We start from the raw sequence: 21,811 nt of genomic DNA on the forward strand, positions 1-21,811 counted from the left end.
TTTGATAGGATATTATGATGTGGTTACAAAGGAACTGGATGCAAAAAATAATTTTGATATCATATATTTGGATTTCAGGAAAGCTTTTGACACTGTTGCACATGAAAGACTATTGTACAAATTGGAGCAGAATGGTATTAAGGGTAAGTTGCTACAATGGATAAAAGGATGGTTAAGTGGGAGAAGACAGAGAGTGGTAATCAATGGGTGCTGCTCTTCGTGGACTAATGTTATTAGTGGAGTCCCACAGGGTTCGGTGTTGGGTCCACTGTTGTTTTGCATATTTATCAATGATATTGATGATGGTATATCAGGCTTAATGTCGAAGTTTGCAGATGATACAAAGGTTGGCAGAGTTGTTAATGACAGTAATGGCAGTGTGCTACTGCAACAGGATCTAGATAATTTGGGCAGATGGGCTAAGAAGTGGCAACTGAAGTTTAACCTTGACAAATGCAAAGTACTGTATATGGGTAGAAGTAATCCCAGCGAAACGTACCAACTCTGTGGTACTACACTTAAGGTGGTAGAAAATGAAAAAGACCTGGGAGTAATTGTGCAGTCAGATATGAAGTTTTCTGAGCAATGCAGACAGGCTGCCAGGGCTGGTCATGGGGTTTTGTCAATGATATATAGGAATTTTGCTAGCAGGGAAAAGGAGGTGATTGTACCTCTGTATAAGGCATTGGTCATGCCATGCCTTGAGTACTACGTATAGGTGTGGAGGCCTCATATTAGGAAGGATGTAGATTTACTTGAGCATGTACAGAGAAGGGCAACAAGATTGGTGAGGGGAATGAAAGGATCCTCTTACCAAGAGAGGCTTAAGTTCTGCAAATTGCAGTGGCTGGAGACTAGGCACCTGCACGGTGATCTGATTGAGGTGTATAATGCGTTGAATGAGTTAAGCACGCTGAATTCTGATGAGATCCTTCCACTTGTTCAGATTACGAACTTAAGGGGGCATAAATTCAAATTAAGTAAGGACAGATGTAGAATAGATGTGCGGAAATTTGCCTTTAGCCAGCGGGTGGTTAATTGCTGGAACAAACTTCCATCTGTCGTTGTGGAAGTTGATAGGTTGAATAAATTTAAGGTGGAACTGGACAAGTATTTGGAGGGAATGGTGTGATTTTTTTTTTGGCTGATGTTGCATAAGCTCATACACTTGCTTTCTTGCATCACATGCCACTACTACTACTACTACTGCATAATTTTTTAGCATAGTACATACTACTCACAAAACCTGGAAACAGCATACCACTCTCACTGCACATGTGTATATTTTATATTTTTAATTTAAATTTAAACTAAAATAATGCCAATCTAAAATAAATTTGAGAAAAAAGAAACAAGTTAAGATTAAATTTGAAAGTGTTTGCAATTTTTCACAGACATGACAGGAGGGGTTACATTATAAGAATCTTGTCAATCAATTCAGCTCTCGAGAGAGAGATAGCGCAAGGCTCATGGCATAAAAATTTCTTTGGCATGGTCAGTGTTTGTTAAGAGGAGAAACGTTTTACAGGGATGAGATAAAACGCAACAAACAAAACACTTTAATAGGAGACTGTGTTAGGTGGGTTACAAAAACTGCTAGTTTTGAGGAAACAGTCTCGATAAATTATATATATATTATATTTATAGGCCAAAGGTGAAATTCATTCCTGAACTGCTTCTATTTGGACATGCAGCAGACTAGTAAACATAGTGTGGAGGATTACAAGGACCAACTGGGGAACCTCATGGGACAAGCAAATATATGTGTTAGAGTTACATAGAGCAAAAACAGACATACATATATATATGGAAGTGCTTGTTTTTCCCCACTAATGGTAAGAGTAGAGTAAATTAATTCAATGAATTTAAAATACTAGTTAAGTCATCAAATGCAGACATTGTAGGTATATTGGAGACTTGGTGTCAGTGAGACATTGGGGATGAAGAATCTGAATATGGTGAGTACAAAATGTACAGAGACTGACAAGAACAGGCTGACAAGACATGAGGAAGAAGCAGTTAAGCTCTTGGTTAAACATCACATGAATCTAAGGAAGTGTACCTAGTTAGCATGGACAACCAATAATGTCAAATCAGTTTCTTTTCTCTTTTTTTTTTCACTATGTTGTGTAACAACATCCTTATTTTGTCAATTTTGTAATTAATTTATCAATTTTGCAATTATTTATCTCTTATTATACATATTTTTTTGTTACCTTCTATCCCCCTTCTGTCACTATCTATCACTCCCTATGTCACTATTATGTCACTCTATCTCCCGCACTTTTTTTTAACTTCATATATATATATATATTAATATTAATACTTACCATCTTCATTCACAGCATCTTTTTCAAGAAAATACCGAATTTTATCACCAGAAGAGATAAAGTAGTCATCACCAGACTAGAGAAAACAAATGTTATGTATATAGCATATTTTATATAAATCATTAAATAGCATACTAGATGGGTAACACCTATACAGGGTGATTCAGGAGGAACAGTAAATATTTTGGGAGATTATAGTATTAATTATTCTAAATAAAAAAGTTCATATAAACATGTGTCCAATTCTTAATTGATATGGAGATAAAACTGAAACTGGCATGCAGAGCTCCCTGAATCAGATTTGACCGAGAAGCAGTTATAACCTGATGCTGTTTGGTGTTAGAAGTGTTATTTAGAATGCTGCACATCTTCACACATGCTGAATAAGCTGATATGTTGTTTGTCCATGGTTTTTGTGGTGGCAGTGCTACTGCTGCTTGTAGAGAATACCGTCGGTGGTTTCCTAACCACAGAATACTGGATTCAAGAGAGTTTACTAGTGGTTACACTAAACTGCATGAGACTGGTACAGTTGCAAACACTCATATTTCTTCTGAATCTGCAAGTGAACAAAATGTGGATGAAACAGAACACATTCTTCAGTCAGTAGAACAGCAGAAATTTTTCCTGTCCTACAATTAGGACAGGAAAAATTTCTACACATATAAAGTATTCCACAGACAAGAGTATGATGAACATTATGTGAGCAGGGCTTGTATCCATTTCACATACAGCAGGTGCAACACCTTCAACCAGGAGAAGACAACCTGTGATTGGAATTCTGTCAGTGGGTAAATGCTAATCGCCGATTAATTCCATTAATATTGTTCGGCAATAAAGCTACTTTCACCCATGATGGTATCAACAACACCCATAACTATCATGGCGGTCAGATGAAAATCTACATGCCACTGTAGAAACAAATTTTCAACATCGCTTCTCTGTGAACATGTGGTGTGGCACCATTGACAATCAGTTGAGTGTTGTGTTGTTTGGTTTTTTAGGAGCATTAGCAACTAAGGCCATATTGCTCCGGGATATGCAATGGTCATTCCCTGACCTTTCCGCATCCTCTGTATTTGGTGGTGACGGGCTCGAACCCCGGTCTAATCAAGAAGTGTGTGCTATGCACTGCTGCTCCTTCCCACCTGGCTACAGAGTCGCCACAATCAGTTGATTGGGCCTGTTGTGTTACAAAATCATCTTACAGGACCGATTTATCTAGAATTTCTGCAAAACGAACTTCCACTACTATTGGAGGGTTTGTTTGTTTGTTATTTGGAGCATTAGCAACTAAGGCCATATTGCTCCGGGAATATGCGGCGGTCATTCCCTGACCTTTCCGCATCCTCCGTATTTGGCGGTGACAGGCTCGAACCCCGGTCTAATCAAGAAGCGTGTGCTACGCACTGCTGCTCCTTCCCACCAGGCTACGGAGAGGGCTACTATTGGAGGGAACAAGCAAATGGAGGATGTTCCATTTGCTATTGGAGGATGTTCCCTTGGCTACAATGATTGGTATGTACTTTCAGCATGGCAGAGCTCCTGCACATTATACCCATCTGGTGATACAATATCTAAATCGAACTTTCCCTGAATGAAGAATCAGCCGTGGTGATTGATATGGAGAAAATGAAGAAGACGATTGATAACGAAGAATCAGCCGCAGTGGTCCCGTTCATTGGCCACAAAGGTCTCTAGATTTTTGTTTGTGGAGTTGGATGAAAAGCAGAGTAATACAAAGAAAAGGTGAATACAAGAGACAAATTGCTTGCTCACATTTTGGATACTGCTACCCTCATAAAAGATTGCCAAGATGACCGCAGAAGAACAACATGTCATATTACCACAAGAGTTGCAAAGTGCATTGAGATTGGTAGTTTGGATTTTCGAACATTTATCGTGAACTGTAAAAAATTTGTCAATTATCTGTTTTGTATCATTCAAAAAGTCAACAAATATAAACATTGTCATTTATCGTTCTTTAATACCTCTCATAATGGCTTTGTGCACGCCAGTTTCAAACAGCTGTATCTCCGTATCCATTGAGAATTAGACACGTTTATACGAACTTTTTTACTCAGAATAATTGATACTATAACCTCACAAAATATTAATTATTCCTCCTGACTCATGCTGTATATACAGAGCTAGGAAAATTAATTGCAACATGACCTTTTTTCAACAAATTATTTATTTTATTCAGAATAGTTAAATGGTTCTAAATAAATTTAAATATATTTACTCAGTAAATATATTTAAATTGAATACTTAATTAAAATTTAAATGCTCAAGGCATAATATATTATGATTTTAAAATATATTCACTATATTTTAAAATCACTATAGCAAACTCATAATGAAAAACTACATAAGTAGTATAAAGGCATCGATTTAATTGTATCTCACTGTGACTACCTCTTCACAACCAGGTACCATGTATTGCACTACCTCGAATAAGTAAAGCTTCACTAATAAAGAATATTGTTACTTCTTCTCAGTGGGCACCACCACCCAGACAGCACGTTTCTCATTATGAGTTCACTATGGTGTATTTACACTGATATTTTGTAGTGTATTTTAAACTCGTAATATATTATGCCATAGTGTAAAAAAATTATGGAGGTCCTAAAGTCTCAAAACTTCATTAGACATTTGGGAAGACAACTTGAGTAGCCGAGACCCGCTAGAGTCAATGCTTTTGAAATATGACAATGGAACGTGCCAGGGCTATAAAAGACAGCCTATGACACATATTCACCCTCCTTTGAAGATGGTATTAACAAAAAGTCCCCATCAGGCTCCAGGACATCATCTCCCTTTATACTTATAATTACTCACCATGCAAGGGTTTAAGGACAAAAGCTTGCTTTTCCTTCATCCCTCTGCTAGATATATGCTAACTTAATACCTTTTGAATTACATCTCACCCGGATGCAGCCATTCCTGAAGAAAACCCCAGATAAGAAAATTCTGTTGACTTAAAATATAATATTTCTATTTTATAAAATATAAAATTTAATATTCTAAAAATATCCTAGCCCAGTGTTTCTCAACCTTTTCGTTGTTGCGGCACACTTTGAAAGACACAAAAATTTTGCGGCACACTACAATCACCATTATACTCATATACAGGCAACCCCCGTATAACACAGTACTTCTACAACACGGTTTCACTCTAACACAACTGATAAATTGCGACAATCCTCGCACAACACAGTACTTCTACAACAAGGGTTCGCTCTAACACGGTTTGAGATTTGCTGAAAATGTGGCATAACACGGTATTTTAGAGTTTTTGTGCTGGGAAAACCCTGCTATTATGTTAGATGTAATTTTTAGTGTTTCCATTCCTTTTTGTGAATCCCTGATTCACAAAAAGGAATGGAAACAAGGAAAAATTGATTTGCTAATCATTATCGCCATTGTGATCTTTTTTCAAAACCACATTTCTGGAGGTCACTACCATAAAATTTGCAGTTTCCGGAGGTCACCGTTGCCATTGACATAAAATTTGCAGTTTCCGGTTTATTTTCTGTTAGTGTAATCAATTATAAACGGGTAGTAAACTCGATCTTCTTGCATTTGCTAGAGTACCGATAGCTGGAATTCTGTGGGTTTTCACGTTATTGTGGTGAAATGTGTTTCCCCTTCCGCAAAATATTCAATCATAAAAAACATAAATAAATTTTCAGAAACTCACTACTCTGTATCTCACTTGTGTGTGTATTGTGTTTGTTGCAACTTGTGCATGCTGTGTTCTTTGTTAATTGCTTATCATTTTTACTGTTTTAAATTTTACAAAAAAAAAAAAAAAAAGTCTGTGAACAGAAATATCAATTAGTATGTACATATTACAATATGTATTAATTAAGCTATGTATGTAAGCATAAATTTATGTTTATTTTGCTAAATGGAAAATATTCTTTCGATTTTCATGTATCATTTAAAGCGGGGTGTCCACTATATTTTGTTGGGACATCCTTGGTTTAAAAAATAATTGTGAGTGCATGCAGTTCATGACTTTTAAAGAGAGCAGAAGGTACACAAAATCTAGATGCCGCAGAAGAGATTGTGCTTAGCAGCAGTGGTGAGCGTGAATATTTTAACAATGGGCTCGCAGTTTTTCCGAATTTCTACCCAGTAAATTTGATTGGTTACAATCAAATTTACACTGATATTTGGTAGGAAGGAAGTGACGTCATCTGCGGATTCCTGACCGGTATGATATCTCAAGTCAGGGGCGGATTCAGGCGGTGGACAGATGGGCCTTATTATAGGTCTAGCTAAAAAAAAAAAAAAAAAAAAACTTAAACACCTGGTCATCATGCCTCCCCTTACGATGATAACTGGATACAAGTGTCTGGGGTTCTAACTTTTTAGAATTCTTGAATAGTATGACATCACAATCATACTTCCTGCAGTTACTACTTGCAATAATACAAGTTTTTTTTTTTGACTGCAACAATACAAATATTTGTCAACAATTTATTTTTTTCATCTTGTATTTTCATTACATTCCATTGTTAGGTGCCCTTAACAGCTGCGTATGTTGCTTCAACTACAAAGATCGGGTACTTCAATCGACTCTGTTTTCCAGAGATATTTAGATATGTTGCAATCGCAAGTACACATCTCTTACTTTAGTTATCATAAATCCATTGTATTTTGTCTTCCAGAAATTATGTAAATATGTGAATGATCAATAAAATACAGTAGACTCTTGATTTTCCAGAATAGATGGTAAAAAATAATTCCTGGATAATTGATTTCCCGGTTAATCCAAAAATACAGTAAGCCCCCAACATACATAAGATACATTCCAGGTCTTCTTATGTAAGTCGAGTTTTATGTAACTCAGGAATGACTAACAAAATATTGCTACTATATCCCTGATATGACAAAATTACAAAAGCCACATAATATCCTCAGAAGAATGAAGAAAAATAGTTATATATTTTTAATTAGTTCAATTAAAAAATTTATCTGTGGCCAGAGGTGAAGTAGCCAGAGTGGCACATAAGAAAAGAAAACATAAAAGGAAGAAAACACGTTACTGTACTGTAGAAACTGATATGTACTTCGTAGCCCTGGTTATTATAGTTGTCTTCAATGGTGCCGATCCCTTCACCGCTTCTCGTATTCTGTCTTTCTCCTTTATTGTGTTCACCATTGCCACTGACAAATCTGAATTCCACGCGATATTTGGCCATTTTCATACATCCTTATTATTTTAATTTTCTGATCCAACTCGATCGCTTTCCTTTTCTTGGTAGATTTACTAGTACCACTGTCACTTATTCTCTTAGTCGGCACCATGATAACAGTCAAAATTAAATTTTCTGAAAAGAACTTCACAGGGTGAAAACTCACTTATAACCCCAAATGAGCTCGCATTTTACTAAAGCACATTTCTGGAGGTCACTACCATAAAATAATAAAAAACAATTTGCAGTTTCCTGTTTCTTGGGCTTTTCTGTTAATGCAATCTATTATGAACGGGTAGTAAACTCGATCTTATTGCATTTGCGATAATACTGAGAGCTGGAATTCTGGATTTTATGTTATTATGGTGAAATGTGTCACCCCTTCACTGAAATCTTTAATCATATAAATAACGTAAAGTAAGTCCGAAGCTACATAAGTCGGGGACTGTATCGAAAAATGTTCAGCAATCTACGTAAAAAGTATGGCGATAGATAAAAAACGAAAAAACTTACCACATACTACTCGCATGTCGAATATGATGCTATCCTTTATTTTTTTACGATGTTGATTTTAAATTCCTTTATAAAGCTTCCCTTTATATTTTACAGTGTTGCATACGGTTTGGCAACCAAAATTATAATGGTTCATTAGAGATTTAACAGATGCACCATTTTCAAACTTTTGAATAATTTCAAGTTTCACAACTCTTGCGTTTGCCCATCATTTTCACGATTTCTAAACAAAAAAAAAAAAAAAAAAAAGTTACTATAAAAAAAAATTCCGACATTCCTGACATTGTTATTATTAGCTATACAGTGCAAGGAAACCTGAGGCTTATGCTGCACCAGCCAAAAAAAAAAAAAAAAAAATCCTGAGTTACCCTGTACCCTGAGTGAGAGAGAGAGAGAGAGAGAGAGAGAGAGAGAGAGAGAGAGAGAGAGAGAGAGAGAGAGAGAGAGAGAGAGAGAGTGTGTGTGTGTGTGTGTGTCAAAAGTAGAAGGGACTCACCAAGGAAGAGAAGAATGATAATATCCAGCTCAGAACCCTGGGTGTGCCAAGCCCATACTCACCAGATGTGAGCCCCTAGGACATAAATATACGAAATAAAATCTGTCCTTTTGCGGTGCGACGAAACAAAAAAAATCTACGCAATGCACTAAAACAAACTAAACATTTGGTCTTTTTATTTATTTTTTTTTTTTGGAGCAATGAGTGTGAAGACAGCAGGGGTTGCAAGATAATAGGCACACTAATCTCCTAATGACGACTTATAATGCTGCTTCTTGTCCCTTATTTACAACTTGCAAAATATCTGTTTATACCTATTCTAGTTATTACTTGAATTTTATGATTTCTGGGTTTTTTTTTTTTTTTTTTTTTTCTTTAATTTGGAGTCTTGAAGTGTCCCGGTTAATCTGATCCTGGTAAATCTGGAGTATGCTGTATTTGGAATAAAAAAGTTCTTTTATTTCGTAATCAATATATAAAAGGTAAAGTGCAGCCATTATCAACCCACTGCAGGATGGAAGCCTCCTCAACAATTCATGCTGAGGGAAATGGACCATAATCTGCCACGCTGGTCCAGTGCGAGTTGGCAGATCGACCGTATTCAGCAGTCAGGGGCTTGAACCCCGGTCTACTCAAAGAGCGTGTGCTACTGCACTCCCGCTCCTGACCACTTGGCTACGGAGGCATATACAAATCAAAATACATAAAAGAAATGCAAAGGATGTTTCAAAAAAGTTGTTTCGTAAAAAAAGGATGTTTCGTAAAAAAAGGTGCACGTGCTCAGCACACGTGCAACTTTTTTATTTGTCTTTTTTTTTTTACCAATTAGGGAAATATAATGGATACTTTTTTTTCATGATAAAATTTTAATATTGCGAATAAAAAATAACATGAAATATTTCCCATATCACAAAACATTCTACAATATAAAAACAAATATTACATAAAAAACAAACTTTCTAGAAAAAGTACACAAAAATCACAGATTACATGAAAAAAAAATTATTACACAAATATTCAAGAAAATTTTATTCTAAAAATTGCCATATGCAATTTACTTCTTTATTAATATTTGTTGTCAATCTTCTGCTTTGCTCAATAGTTGAGCAATGATTACAGAGGAATGATTTGACATAACAATCCGGATCAAACTGAAGCAATGGTTTTCCATTTATATGTATGGTCATCATAATCTGCAACGTGTTTAATTGTCAACATTATTTATTCATTCACTCAATATTATTCATTACGCTGAAAGCTTGCTCAGCTTCAGCAGTGCTAATCGCAATGGTTTCAAAGATATTTCTGGCTTTCTTAATAAAAAAGGGAATTTCACTCGATTTTAAAGATAAACTGTCTTTGAAAAAATCTCTAAAATCATTTATTTTTATTTCATATTTTATCAGAAAACAAATTTCTTATTCGGTTTTCACCATCTTGCCACCAAGACGAAAGTTCTTTCATATTCCACGATTTCCGGTATCATGTGTTTAAAATTTCTTTCAACGGTATCATTATTTTCTTTATTTAATTTAAAATCACTCTCTGTTCATTAATAACTTATCCTTTAAAGATAAAACAATGCATTTAATAACTTGTCATGAGGTAATTTTTTAAATGTGTTCTTACTTCAAATTTGATTCCTTCAAATTCTTTCCACTTCAACATGCTCTTAATTTTAGCTTCACAATTTCCTTCAGAATTTTTCAAATTAGCAATAGCATTGATAGTTCGAATAATTAATTTATCTGCTTTTACCATAGTGAATCTGTAAAGCTTCTGAAAGGTAAGAGACCTCCTGCAAGATGTCGATCATTAGTGCTAAATGGTTACGAAATTACAGATTAAAAGTCAATTTAATAATCCAGAATATTTAACTTCTGATTCAAAATGTTTGCACAAAGCGGGATAATTCCTCCAACCTGCAATTGCCATCCGCAAGCTACATCGTGGCCCGAACACACAACCGATCTTTATAGTTTCCACATCAAGTTCTTTAGCAATCGTCTTTAATTCCCACTGTTTTTTTGGAGATTGGTGATATGCATACAGTTTTTTTTTGTTTTTTTTTTAATTATTGCCTGTATGCCATTAAAGTTTAGAACATTTTCTACACAGTTAAAGACTCAACGAAGTTTCAAAATCTGCCAACATTTCATCTTCGTAAAATTTATATAGTATCTTAGTTGCCCCAAGACCCCCCCCCCACGTTGCTACTTTCACTAGTTCTTTGAATACTATGTAAAATGTCGGAATCACTCGGATATTCAGCTACTGTGACTATGTAAACATAGATGGAGAAATTTACTGGAAGGTGTTGATAACTCACTTCACCAAAAAACATATGCCCGTTTGTCGGAGTAAAGAGGAACCACAACACAGGTTGACCAGGGGCTATTATCCGCGTCGGAATCTTCTTAATCCTCTGACTGGCTATGGAAAGCATACTGATTAGCATGACTTCTCAGTATGTGACTGCATCACACTTTCTAATTACCTAAATTGCCTAAAGGCCAGAGGTGAGAACAATGCATACAAAGTTGTCTCTCCTAATCCGTTCGTTACACGGAAATTTTCTTTGTTCAACTTTGTCCTACCATTTTAAATGTAATTAAAAGGAATTTAAAAAAATTTGCTATAAAGAAGATGGTTAAACAGGTGTCCGATTGTAATTAAATCAAAAATGAAGCAATTTTAAAAAAACATAACTGATTGATTGCACCATTAAAATGCTGGGGATGGAGCCCCACTCGCCCCACCGTAGTTTCGACTCTCGATACTCAATAATTGCATTCAGGATTTAATTTGTAAAATAAATGATCGTTTCAACAATGTGCTCACAAATTTCAAAAAAAATAACAATGGGCTCTCACGAGCCTACTACAGCTCACCACTGCTTAGCAGCGATGAAGAGGAAGAAAATTAAACGAACGTACATTATCTGACACATAACTAGCATTTTGTTAAGTTACTACTATTATAAAAATAAAGTTAAAATATTAAGTTATTACTACTATAAAAATTAAGTTTTCGATAGTTATAAAAAAAAAAAAAAAAAATGGCAATTTTTTTAGCTTTGGAACATACCCCCCCCCTTTTTGTAATGGTTCGTAGTCCCGTATAACACGGTTTCGCATTAAACGAGATTTTGTTGGAACCGAACTACCATGTAATATGAGGGTTATCTGTATATACACATATATTATACACTGGTGTTCAAAGAAAGTGCATCACCTAGGAATTTCACATTTCTAACCCTTTTTCGTGGTGGTAAGTTACATTAAGCATCACAGACAGAAATATAAACAAAGGATATTTATTAATAGTTAAGGCATACTAAGTAATATTTGACAGGTGCTCTCAAAATATTTCAAAATGAGCATTTGCAACCTTTATACAACAGTTTTCGTAAACATGAGAATTATGGCTGAAATGTTATCAGAAGCCCAAAATTTGCTGCTTCAGTTTATCATTTTAAATGGAAAACAAAATGAAAACTTCACCAGATGCAAACTAATATTTAGTTGAACTGCCACTGGCCCTGATGACAGCAGCACACAGTCGAGGCATTGACAAGATCAATTTCTGAAGATAATCAACTGATAGTTCATGGTTCCAAACCTGGATTATGCATTCCTGAAGTTCACAAAGGGTCTTTGGTTTCTTTCTGGATTCCACATGATGCCAACAGTTCTCTATAGGATTCAGGTCTGGGCTGTTTACTGGCCAGCTAAGAGTTGTAATGGACTGTTCTTCCAACCATTTTTTCACCTGTAACAAATGTAAACAACATTACTGTCGAACCTCTAATGCAGAAATGAAGCTTGAAGCTAAAGTAACTACAGAGGTGCCTACTTACACTTTTAGCCAAATGACAAGGAGCAGAGTTGTCCTGAAAGATGCACTTAGTTGGCAGGTTGAAATGTTCTCTAATGGTTGGCAACAATTTGCCTTCCAATATAGCCAGGTATCCATTGGCATTTACAGAACCTTTTATAAACTGCAGGTGACCTACTCTGCAATACAAAATACACCCCAATATCATTTGGCTGGTAGGGAATTTTGCTGTAGACACCATACAGTCTGGATGGTATTCTTCACCATGTCTACGGCAAATCATTTCTCCCATCAGAGCCATGCAGGTTGAATTTCTTCTCATCCAAGAAAATAACTGACTTCCACTGCTCGGGGCCGCCTCCGTAGCCAGGTGGGAAGGAGCAGCAGTGCGTAGCACACGCTTCTTGATTAGACCGGGGTTCGAGCCCATCACCACCAAATACGGAGGATGCGGAAAGGTCAAGGGAATGACCACCGCATATTCCAGGAGCAATATGGCCTTAGTTGCTAATGCTCCTAAAAACCAAATAACAAACAAACAAATAACAAACTGCTCGGGGGGGGGGGTCCATTTGACATGCTCCTTACACCAAATTAATTGGGTCTTTTTCATTTTTTTGTATGAGGAGGGGCTTCTTCTAAGAATGATGAGCTACAAGTCCATTTTTGAAGAGGCATCTTCTGACCGTTACTGCACTTGCAACCATTCCTGTATGTTCTTCCCATTCTCTTTTCAGCTCAGATGAAGAAGTTTTATGGTTTTTAAGGCATAAGCTATGTATGTAAGCGTAAATTTATATTTATTTTGCTAACGTGAAAATATTCTTCCAATTTTCATGTATCATTTAACTTTGTTAATTGGTAAGGTAATAAAGTTAAATTTGTGCTTTACATCTAAGCGGGGTCCACTGTATTTTATTGGGAGATCCCTGGGTTAGGTTCTGTGCTATTGAACTTGTGTTTGTTTGAGCCCATAAAAAATTGTGACTTCGAAGCATGCAGATTATGACTTTTAAAGATAGCAAAAGGTACACGAAATCTAGATGCTGCAGAAGAGATTGTGCTTAGCAGCAATGAAGAGGAAGAAAATTCAATGAACATACATCATCTTACATATAAGTATTACAGTTTGTAAGGTAAGACATTTATTTAGTTATTACTATTTAAATTACTACTATTGTAAAAATAAAGTTAAAATATTAAGTTATTACAACTATAAAAATTAAGTTTCCGATAGTGATAAAAAAAATGGTGTATTTTTGTTAGCTTTTGGAATGTACTGGTTCTTAGTTATATAACATGGTTTTCCATTACACGAGATTTTGTAGGAACCAAACTACCATGTTATACGAGGGTTACCTGTATATATAAAATATTTTGTATAATTTTGAAGATAATAATATAGAAGGTAATTCAAGCAAACACAATACCAAGCTGAATTTAAAGAAACGCAAGGGATATAAATATATATAAAAAATATATATATATATATATACATAAAACTTATCGTTGTCTACCCACAATCTAGATGACTTCAGCTGGGGCCAACCACCCAGATTGAAGGCAAAAAACGACAAGGACCCTTATACTTTACATTTATTCTTATTTTAATTATTAAATTACGTTCTCTGTCGGGTCAACAATGTTCAATATATACCTACATTTATAATATCTTTCTTTAGATTCTAAAAATTTCTAACTACCTTTAATTGGTTTAGATTCAAATTACTTAATCTCTGAATTTTTTATATATCTTAACAGATATTGATCATTACAGAAACAGAGAACTCCTTGTCATTTTTTGCCTTCAGTCTGGGTGGTTGGCCCCAGTGAAGTCATCTAGATTGTGGGTAGACAATGATAAGTTTTATATACATATATATATTTTTTTTTGGTGCCTCCGTAGCCAGGTGGGCAGGAGCAGTAGTGCGTAGCACACGCTTCTTGATTAGACCGGGGTTCGAGCCCGTGATCACCAAATACGAAGGATGCGGAAAGGTCAGGGAATGACCACTGCATATCCCCGGAGCAATATGGCCTTAGTTGCTAATGCTCCTAAAAACCAAACAAACAAACATATATATATTTTTTTTTTTATATTTATATCCCTTGCGTTTCTTTAAATGCAGCTTGGTATTATTTGCTTGAATTACCTTCTATGTTATTATTTTCAGTATTATACAAAATATTTTATATACATTATGGTCGTAACTGCATTGACCTATAAGTATTAGTTACAGCTTGTTACAATTTATTAACTTTCTTTTCATATTACTCATGTGTGTGTGTGTGTGTGTGTGTGTGTGTACAAGTATGCATGTGCATGTACTCTGGAAAAAGGTTAAAATAGCCTTTACATGCAGTGAAGTGGTCATTTAATTATTGTATATATTTAATTTTATATTTATATCCCTTGCATTTATTTAAATCCAGCTTGGTATTATTTGCTTGCATTACCTTCTATATTATTATTTTCAATATTATACAAAATATTTTATACACATTATGGTCGTAATGCATAACTGCTCTAGCAACTGCATTGACCCATAAGTATTAGTTACAGCTTGTTACAATTTATTAACTTTCTTTTCATATTACTCATATATATGTGTGTGTGTGTGTGTACAAGTATGCAGTGCAAGTACTCTGGAAAAAGGTTAAAAGAGCCTTTACACGCAGTGAAGTGTTCATTTAATTATTGTATATTTTCTATGTAATCCAGAGTAATCTTGTTTAATACTAGAATAGAACCTCAAAAATCCAGCATTTTTGAATATTTCTCTGTATTTAGTTGGCTGTACAAGGACAGAGGAAACATGCTATCTGGACTTTTAATGGAACATAATGAAACACAATGCATAAATCCAGGACTGCAGGTGCCAGATTTGTGCATTATGTTCCACTGATAATTTCTAAACACAATAATTTCCAAGTTCTTTCTGTTTAAAATATTTTCTAGACTGAATAATATTATTACTGTGTATTTGTAATGTATAAAACCATTTTGTGAAACAGTTCCATACCAGTTAATAGTACAACGGCATGTATTTATTTATTTTTTTCGCAATTCGATTACTAAAACCACATCACACTATTTTTACCTCATATTAAAATATTGAACAATTACAACACCCATACTGGAGGTAGCCCATGACTTTTATTTTGTGGGAAAGTACGTTACTCAATGGATCAATCTGGCAGTAGTGGTTACCATTTTAGCTTAATGCTGATTACTATTGTTCTGTGAATGGGAGCCACTGCATTATCTAATAAAAATAACAAATTATTACTAATTACTTAGGCTATAGGCATAACCTTAGAAAAAATAAAATTTTCAAAAATTTGGCATTAATTCACCATCCCAAGGATGGTGAATTAATGAGGTTCTACTATATACGTCAGGCTCAAGTTGCTAATTAATTCTATATATTTTTTTAAGGATAAGCATAAATAAAAATTTGACCTTGCACATATCAACCAGTGAAATACCACCACTTTGCTTATTGGAGGCTTGAAATGGTGAAACCCATGTTTAGTCTCTAGAGCAAAGTTTCCGGCATCCCCCTCCCCCCATACTTCTCCTTCAACCCATGCATGGTACTAAGTACTATAGGTTTTGATACCTTTCATGTTTGGGGTTTTCATAAAAAAAAAAAAAAAAAAAAAAAAAATGTGACGTGCAGAAAAACAAGAAAAATTTCAAAGCTCTGTTCAAAATAAACTGAGTGAAGACTTTATTAGGTAAACCCACCCTTTTCATGAAAAGGAGCATTTCCTTTGGTAACAGCATACATAGCTGCACCATGTGATAGAAAGCAGAGTTGCAAATACAGAGGCCAACAAGACTGCAGTACAACAGAAAGGCTACGTTCGGCTAAATAACAACACAGTACAATAGTGGTAACTAAAGAGGCATTTCCAACCCATTAAACCTTGTAATGAATAGGGTACAAATGACAACTGTACCATGTTGCACTACTGTCAGCAAAAATCAAGGTAGAGTTACAGTAGTCTCAAGGACACCAACACTGAACAGTGAATGATTGGAAAAATGTTGCTGGTCAGATGAATCCTGTTCCTGTTGTTTCACACTGAGACCAGAATATGACAAAAAGAAGACAAATCCTGCCAGGTGTCAAATAAGCAGTATGGTGTTGGAGTAATTTGTAGAACTGAAGACATTCTTGGTAAGACTACTCTCTTTTTCCTTTCACCAATCTTGATGCCCTTTTCAGCATCTACTCCAACAGATCCACATCCTTCCTAAAATGAGGTTTCCAAACCTGTAAGGCATACTTGAGACGTGGCCTAACCATTTCCTAATAACCAGGGGTAGAAAACCTTTACAAATGGCAGGCCAAATAAAATGCTTGTGAGATACATGAGGGCCAAATTTTTTTTAGCTCGCCACAATTTTTAGGATAATTAACCATTAACCATAGGATTAACCATTTTAATAATGCTATTAATATTTTAATAGGATTATTAAAATTGTATGAAAAAATCATCAAAAACAGTTTTGTTATTTATTGTAATATTTATGCATACACGTACATATAATTAATTTATTAATAAGAAAACAAAATACAAATTCAAGACAAAATTACAAAAATACAATTATAGTAACAAAACACAAACACAATACCAGTAACAAAAATTGCAATATGCCATTTATTATATATATTTTGAAAATGATCGAGAGGTCGGATTATGCATGTTTGTGGGCTGGAGTTGGACCGTGGGTCAGAGGTTGCTCACCCCTGCCTTATACAATAGAATAATCATCTCCATATCCCTGCAGCAAAAATTCCTAAATATCACTAACAAAACCACATGAGCTGTCCCATGGCAGCCTGTCTTCACTGCTCAGAAAACTCCATATAATTCCACGGCGAAGGTAAAGAAAGCCAACACGAGAACTACGAGAAACATCAGATAACTTATGTGGAAAATTAGTTTCCCGATACGGCACTCTAGTGCTGCTCGTTCAGTAAACAGACGGTAGGTGTTATCGGTCTGGAATAAAGTCGAGAACGATATATTGATTGACAGGTAGGCTTGGCAAATGATGTGCTGATTGGTGCGCGAAGACAACACACAATAACATCGGTTTAGTATCACTTTAGTAGCACTAATGAACGCTTTCCATAATGTGTGTATATATATATATTGGGAGCTTGAAATCCTCCCAAAGTGGGGGGGGGGGGTAACAGAACCTTTTTTCTTTAGAATCACAGTCTTATTTACAAATACATTCGAAAAAAAATAAATTTTTTAAGACTGTATTTTTATTTTCTTGTTCAATAATGTGCCCTAATGGTGAAAAAAGGTCAGGTTACACCTGACCTTTTTTCCATGGGATTCATAAACACTTGAATCCCATGGGAGCTTGAAACCCTCCCGAAATGGAGGGGGTAACCTAACCTTTTTTTTTTAAAATCATGAGTGGACTAGCACATGAATTGTTTATTAACAAAATATTAATTTTTTTTATTGCTGTACTTTTATTTTTAAAGACACTCGTGTGGATACACACTTATCACAACATCAATAGCTATTCACTATATATATATATATATATAACAAATCTTTCTTTCTTTTCCTATTATTTCCTAACCTACCGTTTAAGGTTAGGTTACGAAATATAACGAAAAATAAAGAAACCTTTTCCTTTTTTCATAACGAAACCTAAGACAACAATTTGGTAAAAACACTCATGAACTCCAAAAATCTGCATTTAACAATGAGAAAAAAACATAATGAAGAACATAAAAATGAACAGAACGAAACTTTTATTACTTTAGTTTACATCAAAAAATCAATCAACATTTTATTTTCCTTACAGATTTCTTTCATCTTTAAAAGATTCATCGCTACTATTACCTGTTTACTGTTCATCACAAAACTATTATGCACCGTTCTTTACTCATAAATGCACATTATAATGCCAACCAATGACTACACGGCAGCTTGTTGTCTGTCGCACCCACCACCAATCATTTCATCATTTGCCATGCCTACGTGTCAATCAATATATCCTTCTTGATTTTGGCTCCAGACTGATTCTAGCACTGCTCGCTCAGTAAACAGACGTTTACTGAGCGAGCAGCGCTAGATTCTGGTGTCAGGAAACTAATTTTCCGTGTAAGTTCTCCGACGTTTCTCGTCGTTCTCATGTTGCCTTTCTTTACTTTAGCCAATTCCCCCAGGTCCTTTTCATTTTCTACTACACTGAGTACAGTACCACACCAGTTGGCAGGTTGCTCAGGAGTTACTGCTTCCCATATGCAATATTTTGCATTTGTTAATGTTAAACTTAAGTTGCCACCTCTCAGCCCATCCGCCTAAATTTTTTAGATTCTACTGCAGTAGCGTGCTGTCGATGCTATCATTAACAACCCTGCCAACCTTCATATCATCTGCAAACTTGGACATTAAGCCTGATACACCGTCATCAATATCATTGATAAATATAGAAAACAACAATGGGCCGAACACCAAACCCTGTTTGTTTGTTTGTTTGTTATTTGGTTTTTAGGAATATTAGCAACTAAGGCCATATTGCTCCGGGAAATGCGGTGGCCATTCCTTGACCTTTCCGCATCCTCCGTTTAGACCGGCTTGAACCCCGGTCTAATCAAGAAGCGTGCGCTACGCACTGCTGCTGCTGCTGCTCCTTCCTACCTGGCTACGGAGGCGCCACCGAACCCTGAAGAACTCTACTAATAATATTAGTCCATGAAGAGCAATGTCCATTATTTACCAATCACTGTCTTCTCCCACTCAACCATTACTTTATCCATAGCAGTAACTTGCCCTTAATGGCATACTGCTCCAATTTGTACGGCATTTTTCCATTTGCAACAATATCAAAACCTTTCCTGAAATCCAAGTATTTGATATCAAAATTATTTTTTGCATCCAGTTCCTTTGTTACTGTATCACAGTATTGAATCAAATTGGTCAGACAAGATTCCCCCTTTACATATCCATGCTGTGACTGCAGTATAACTGCAATCCTGTGTGGATAGTCCTGCATTATTTCTTTAACCAGAGATTCCATTATTTCCCCTGCATCAGAATTTAAGCTAACGAGTCTGTAATTACTCATGTCACTTTTCCTTCTTCCTTTGTGAACTGGGGATACATTTGCACATCTTCAGTCCATATGTTAAGCTTTAACAATTATTCTTCAACTTTCTTTTCAGTTATTACAAAATCATTTAGCTCCCAGTTAGATTTTGACTATTTTGCATCTACATTCACACATTCCTCATGAATGTAGATGCCAAAACACCTAGTCAGTTTGTCAGCAACCTGAGCAGGATCATCAACATCAAGTGGACCAATGTGATTCAACCCCTTCCTTCTATTGTTACTATAAGTAAAAAAGTCTTTGCTGCTTTTTAAGACATTCTTTGTCAGAGATTTCTTGTAATCTGCCTTAGCTTACCTAACCTCCTTTGTGACTTGATTACAGACTAGTTTATATCTACCATAAGCTTTATATCATCTGATGATTTATATGCATCCCATGCATTTCTTTTCTGCCACAAGTCTCAGTAGTTTATCTGACATCCATTTAGATCTAAGCCTGGAATGGAATTTCTTACTTGGTATGAAAAGCCTAGGAAAGGTAAGAATGATTTCAATTGAAAGAAAGTAGAACTGAACAATGAATTTTGTCAACTACTCGGTGCTAATGCTAATACCAATTTAGCCAATAGGCAGTTGGCTAAGTTTCTTAAGCTAAGAGTAACCAAGGTTTTTTAAATAATTTAAAGTTGCTGTAATTAACATCATTTATGGCTAGTGAAAAGAAGTATAACTTCAATACTGATTCACAGAAAAAGTTTGGTTTTATAATGAAAATAAAATAAAACCTTAAAGATGAACATGGGGGTGAATGTATTTGTGGGAACTACCTCAAGCATTTTAATAGTTGCCCAGAGCATTATAATGCTCAGGGCACTTGGCAGGATATTAATCATCAAAAACCAATTAAAAGTGATATAATTCTACCTAATATCACAAGTTCTTACAATTATCCTTCACATATATTAGTTCTTTTTTGATTAGGATATGGTTTTCATTATTAATTTTAAAATTTAATGATAATGAAATTCTTTTTTTTTTTTTTTTGCTTACCATTTTCTTATTTTTTAACTTTTTTTTTTTGCTTACCACTTTATTTTTTAACTTTTTTTTTTTTTTTTTGCTTACCACTTTATTTTTTAACTTTTTTTTTTTTTTTTTTTTTGCTTACCACTTTTAATGGGATCTTTATTTTTCAATTTCAAAATGGTATATCTCATTATCATGTGAATACATTATAAAGAGTTATCCCAGTTTAGGCTGCAAAAAATCTTGCCACTTTACAAGTGGAACACCCACACTAATCCTTGACCTCATGCTGTGTGAGTCCTGGCATTTAAATATGAGCTATAAATTATAAATAAATTTTCCTCTGAAGCAGAAGCGAAGCAAAGCAAGCCATTTCCACTACCCTATTTTGTTTCTTACACATGCTTGATTCCTCAAATACCATAACGTTAATTTTCTAATGAAAATTAACAAGACTATTCACTTGCATTGATATCTTGAGAAAACAATGGGTAGTGCAATTAGGTAGTTAATTCCAATAAAAACAAGTTTTCAGCATATTTCACTGTTTTGCTACCTCAGAAATAAAGTGTACTTTAGGTGATGGACAACAAAAAAAAAAAACAGATCAGCAACATTTTTATTACTACTAAAAATATGTGAAACCTTAAAAAAATGACAAATTAAAACCATTAGATCGATTTAATTTACCTGTTGATTTCCTGTAATGAAAATTGAACATTCTGATGGTTCCATGGAATTTATCAACCTGTTGCACTCTAATTTTAAAGGATCGATCTCTTCATTAGTCAAAAAATTTGGTATTACAAAATAACCTTGATCTTCAAACTGAAATAGAAAAAATATATCTATATCAGTTTCAAAATAACCAGAATATGTGCTGATAAACTACTAAACATTTTTATTATTGAAAATTTTAAACTACCAGAATTTTTATTTCAATAGTAATCCTTCTTGGACATGCTTTGCATAATAAAATCTACTTATAATGGATTATAACATAGGATAACAAGATTTTGAAAAATAAAAAATGGAACACACAAATGAGGCTGCATTATGAGCAAGCAAACTGCAAACATATAGCATTAGCATTAGTAAAGGCATACAATGCAAGAAAGCAAGCTTATGCAGCATCAGCCAAAAAAAAACCCTCCATTCGTTCCAAATGCCTGTCCAGCTCAGCCTTATTTAGGCTATCAACTTCCACAACAAAAGATAGAAGTTTGCTTCACCAATCAACTACCTGCTGGCTAAAGGCAAATTTCTGCACATCTATTCTACAACTGCCTTTCCTCAATTTGAAT

The 21,811-nt window shown here is 35.0% G+C and overlaps 1 protein-coding gene across 6 annotated transcripts in view; it reads right to left on the reverse strand.

The window, feature by feature from the left end:
- LOC150087204 (phytanoyl-CoA dioxygenase domain-containing protein 1-like) overlaps positions 1 to 21,811 on the reverse strand; it is a 207,190-nt gene that overhangs the window by 175,440 nt on the left and 9,939 nt on the right. For 5 of the 6 annotated variants that reach the window (XM_090371876.1, XM_090371879.1, XM_090371877.1 and 2 more), the window contains exons 2-3: positions 21,198 to 21,335; positions 2,331 to 2,406 (exon numbers count right to left, since the gene is read on the reverse strand). In XM_090371876.1, the coding sequence (XP_090228002.1) occupies positions 2,331 to 2,406; positions 21,198 to 21,335 (214 nt within the window). The remainder of the gene's footprint in view (positions 1 to 2,330; positions 2,407 to 21,197; positions 21,336 to 21,811) is intronic. The other variant, XM_090371880.1, reaches the window with a different exon arrangement.

The sequence above is a fragment of the Mastigoproctus giganteus genome, chromosome 4, assembly GCF_048544385.1.
Source record: "Mastigoproctus giganteus isolate SK-2022 chromosome 4, ASM4854438v1, whole genome shotgun sequence".
In the NCBI taxonomy this organism is placed as follows: domain Eukaryota; kingdom Metazoa; phylum Arthropoda; class Arachnida; order Uropygi; family Thelyphonidae; genus Mastigoproctus; species Mastigoproctus giganteus.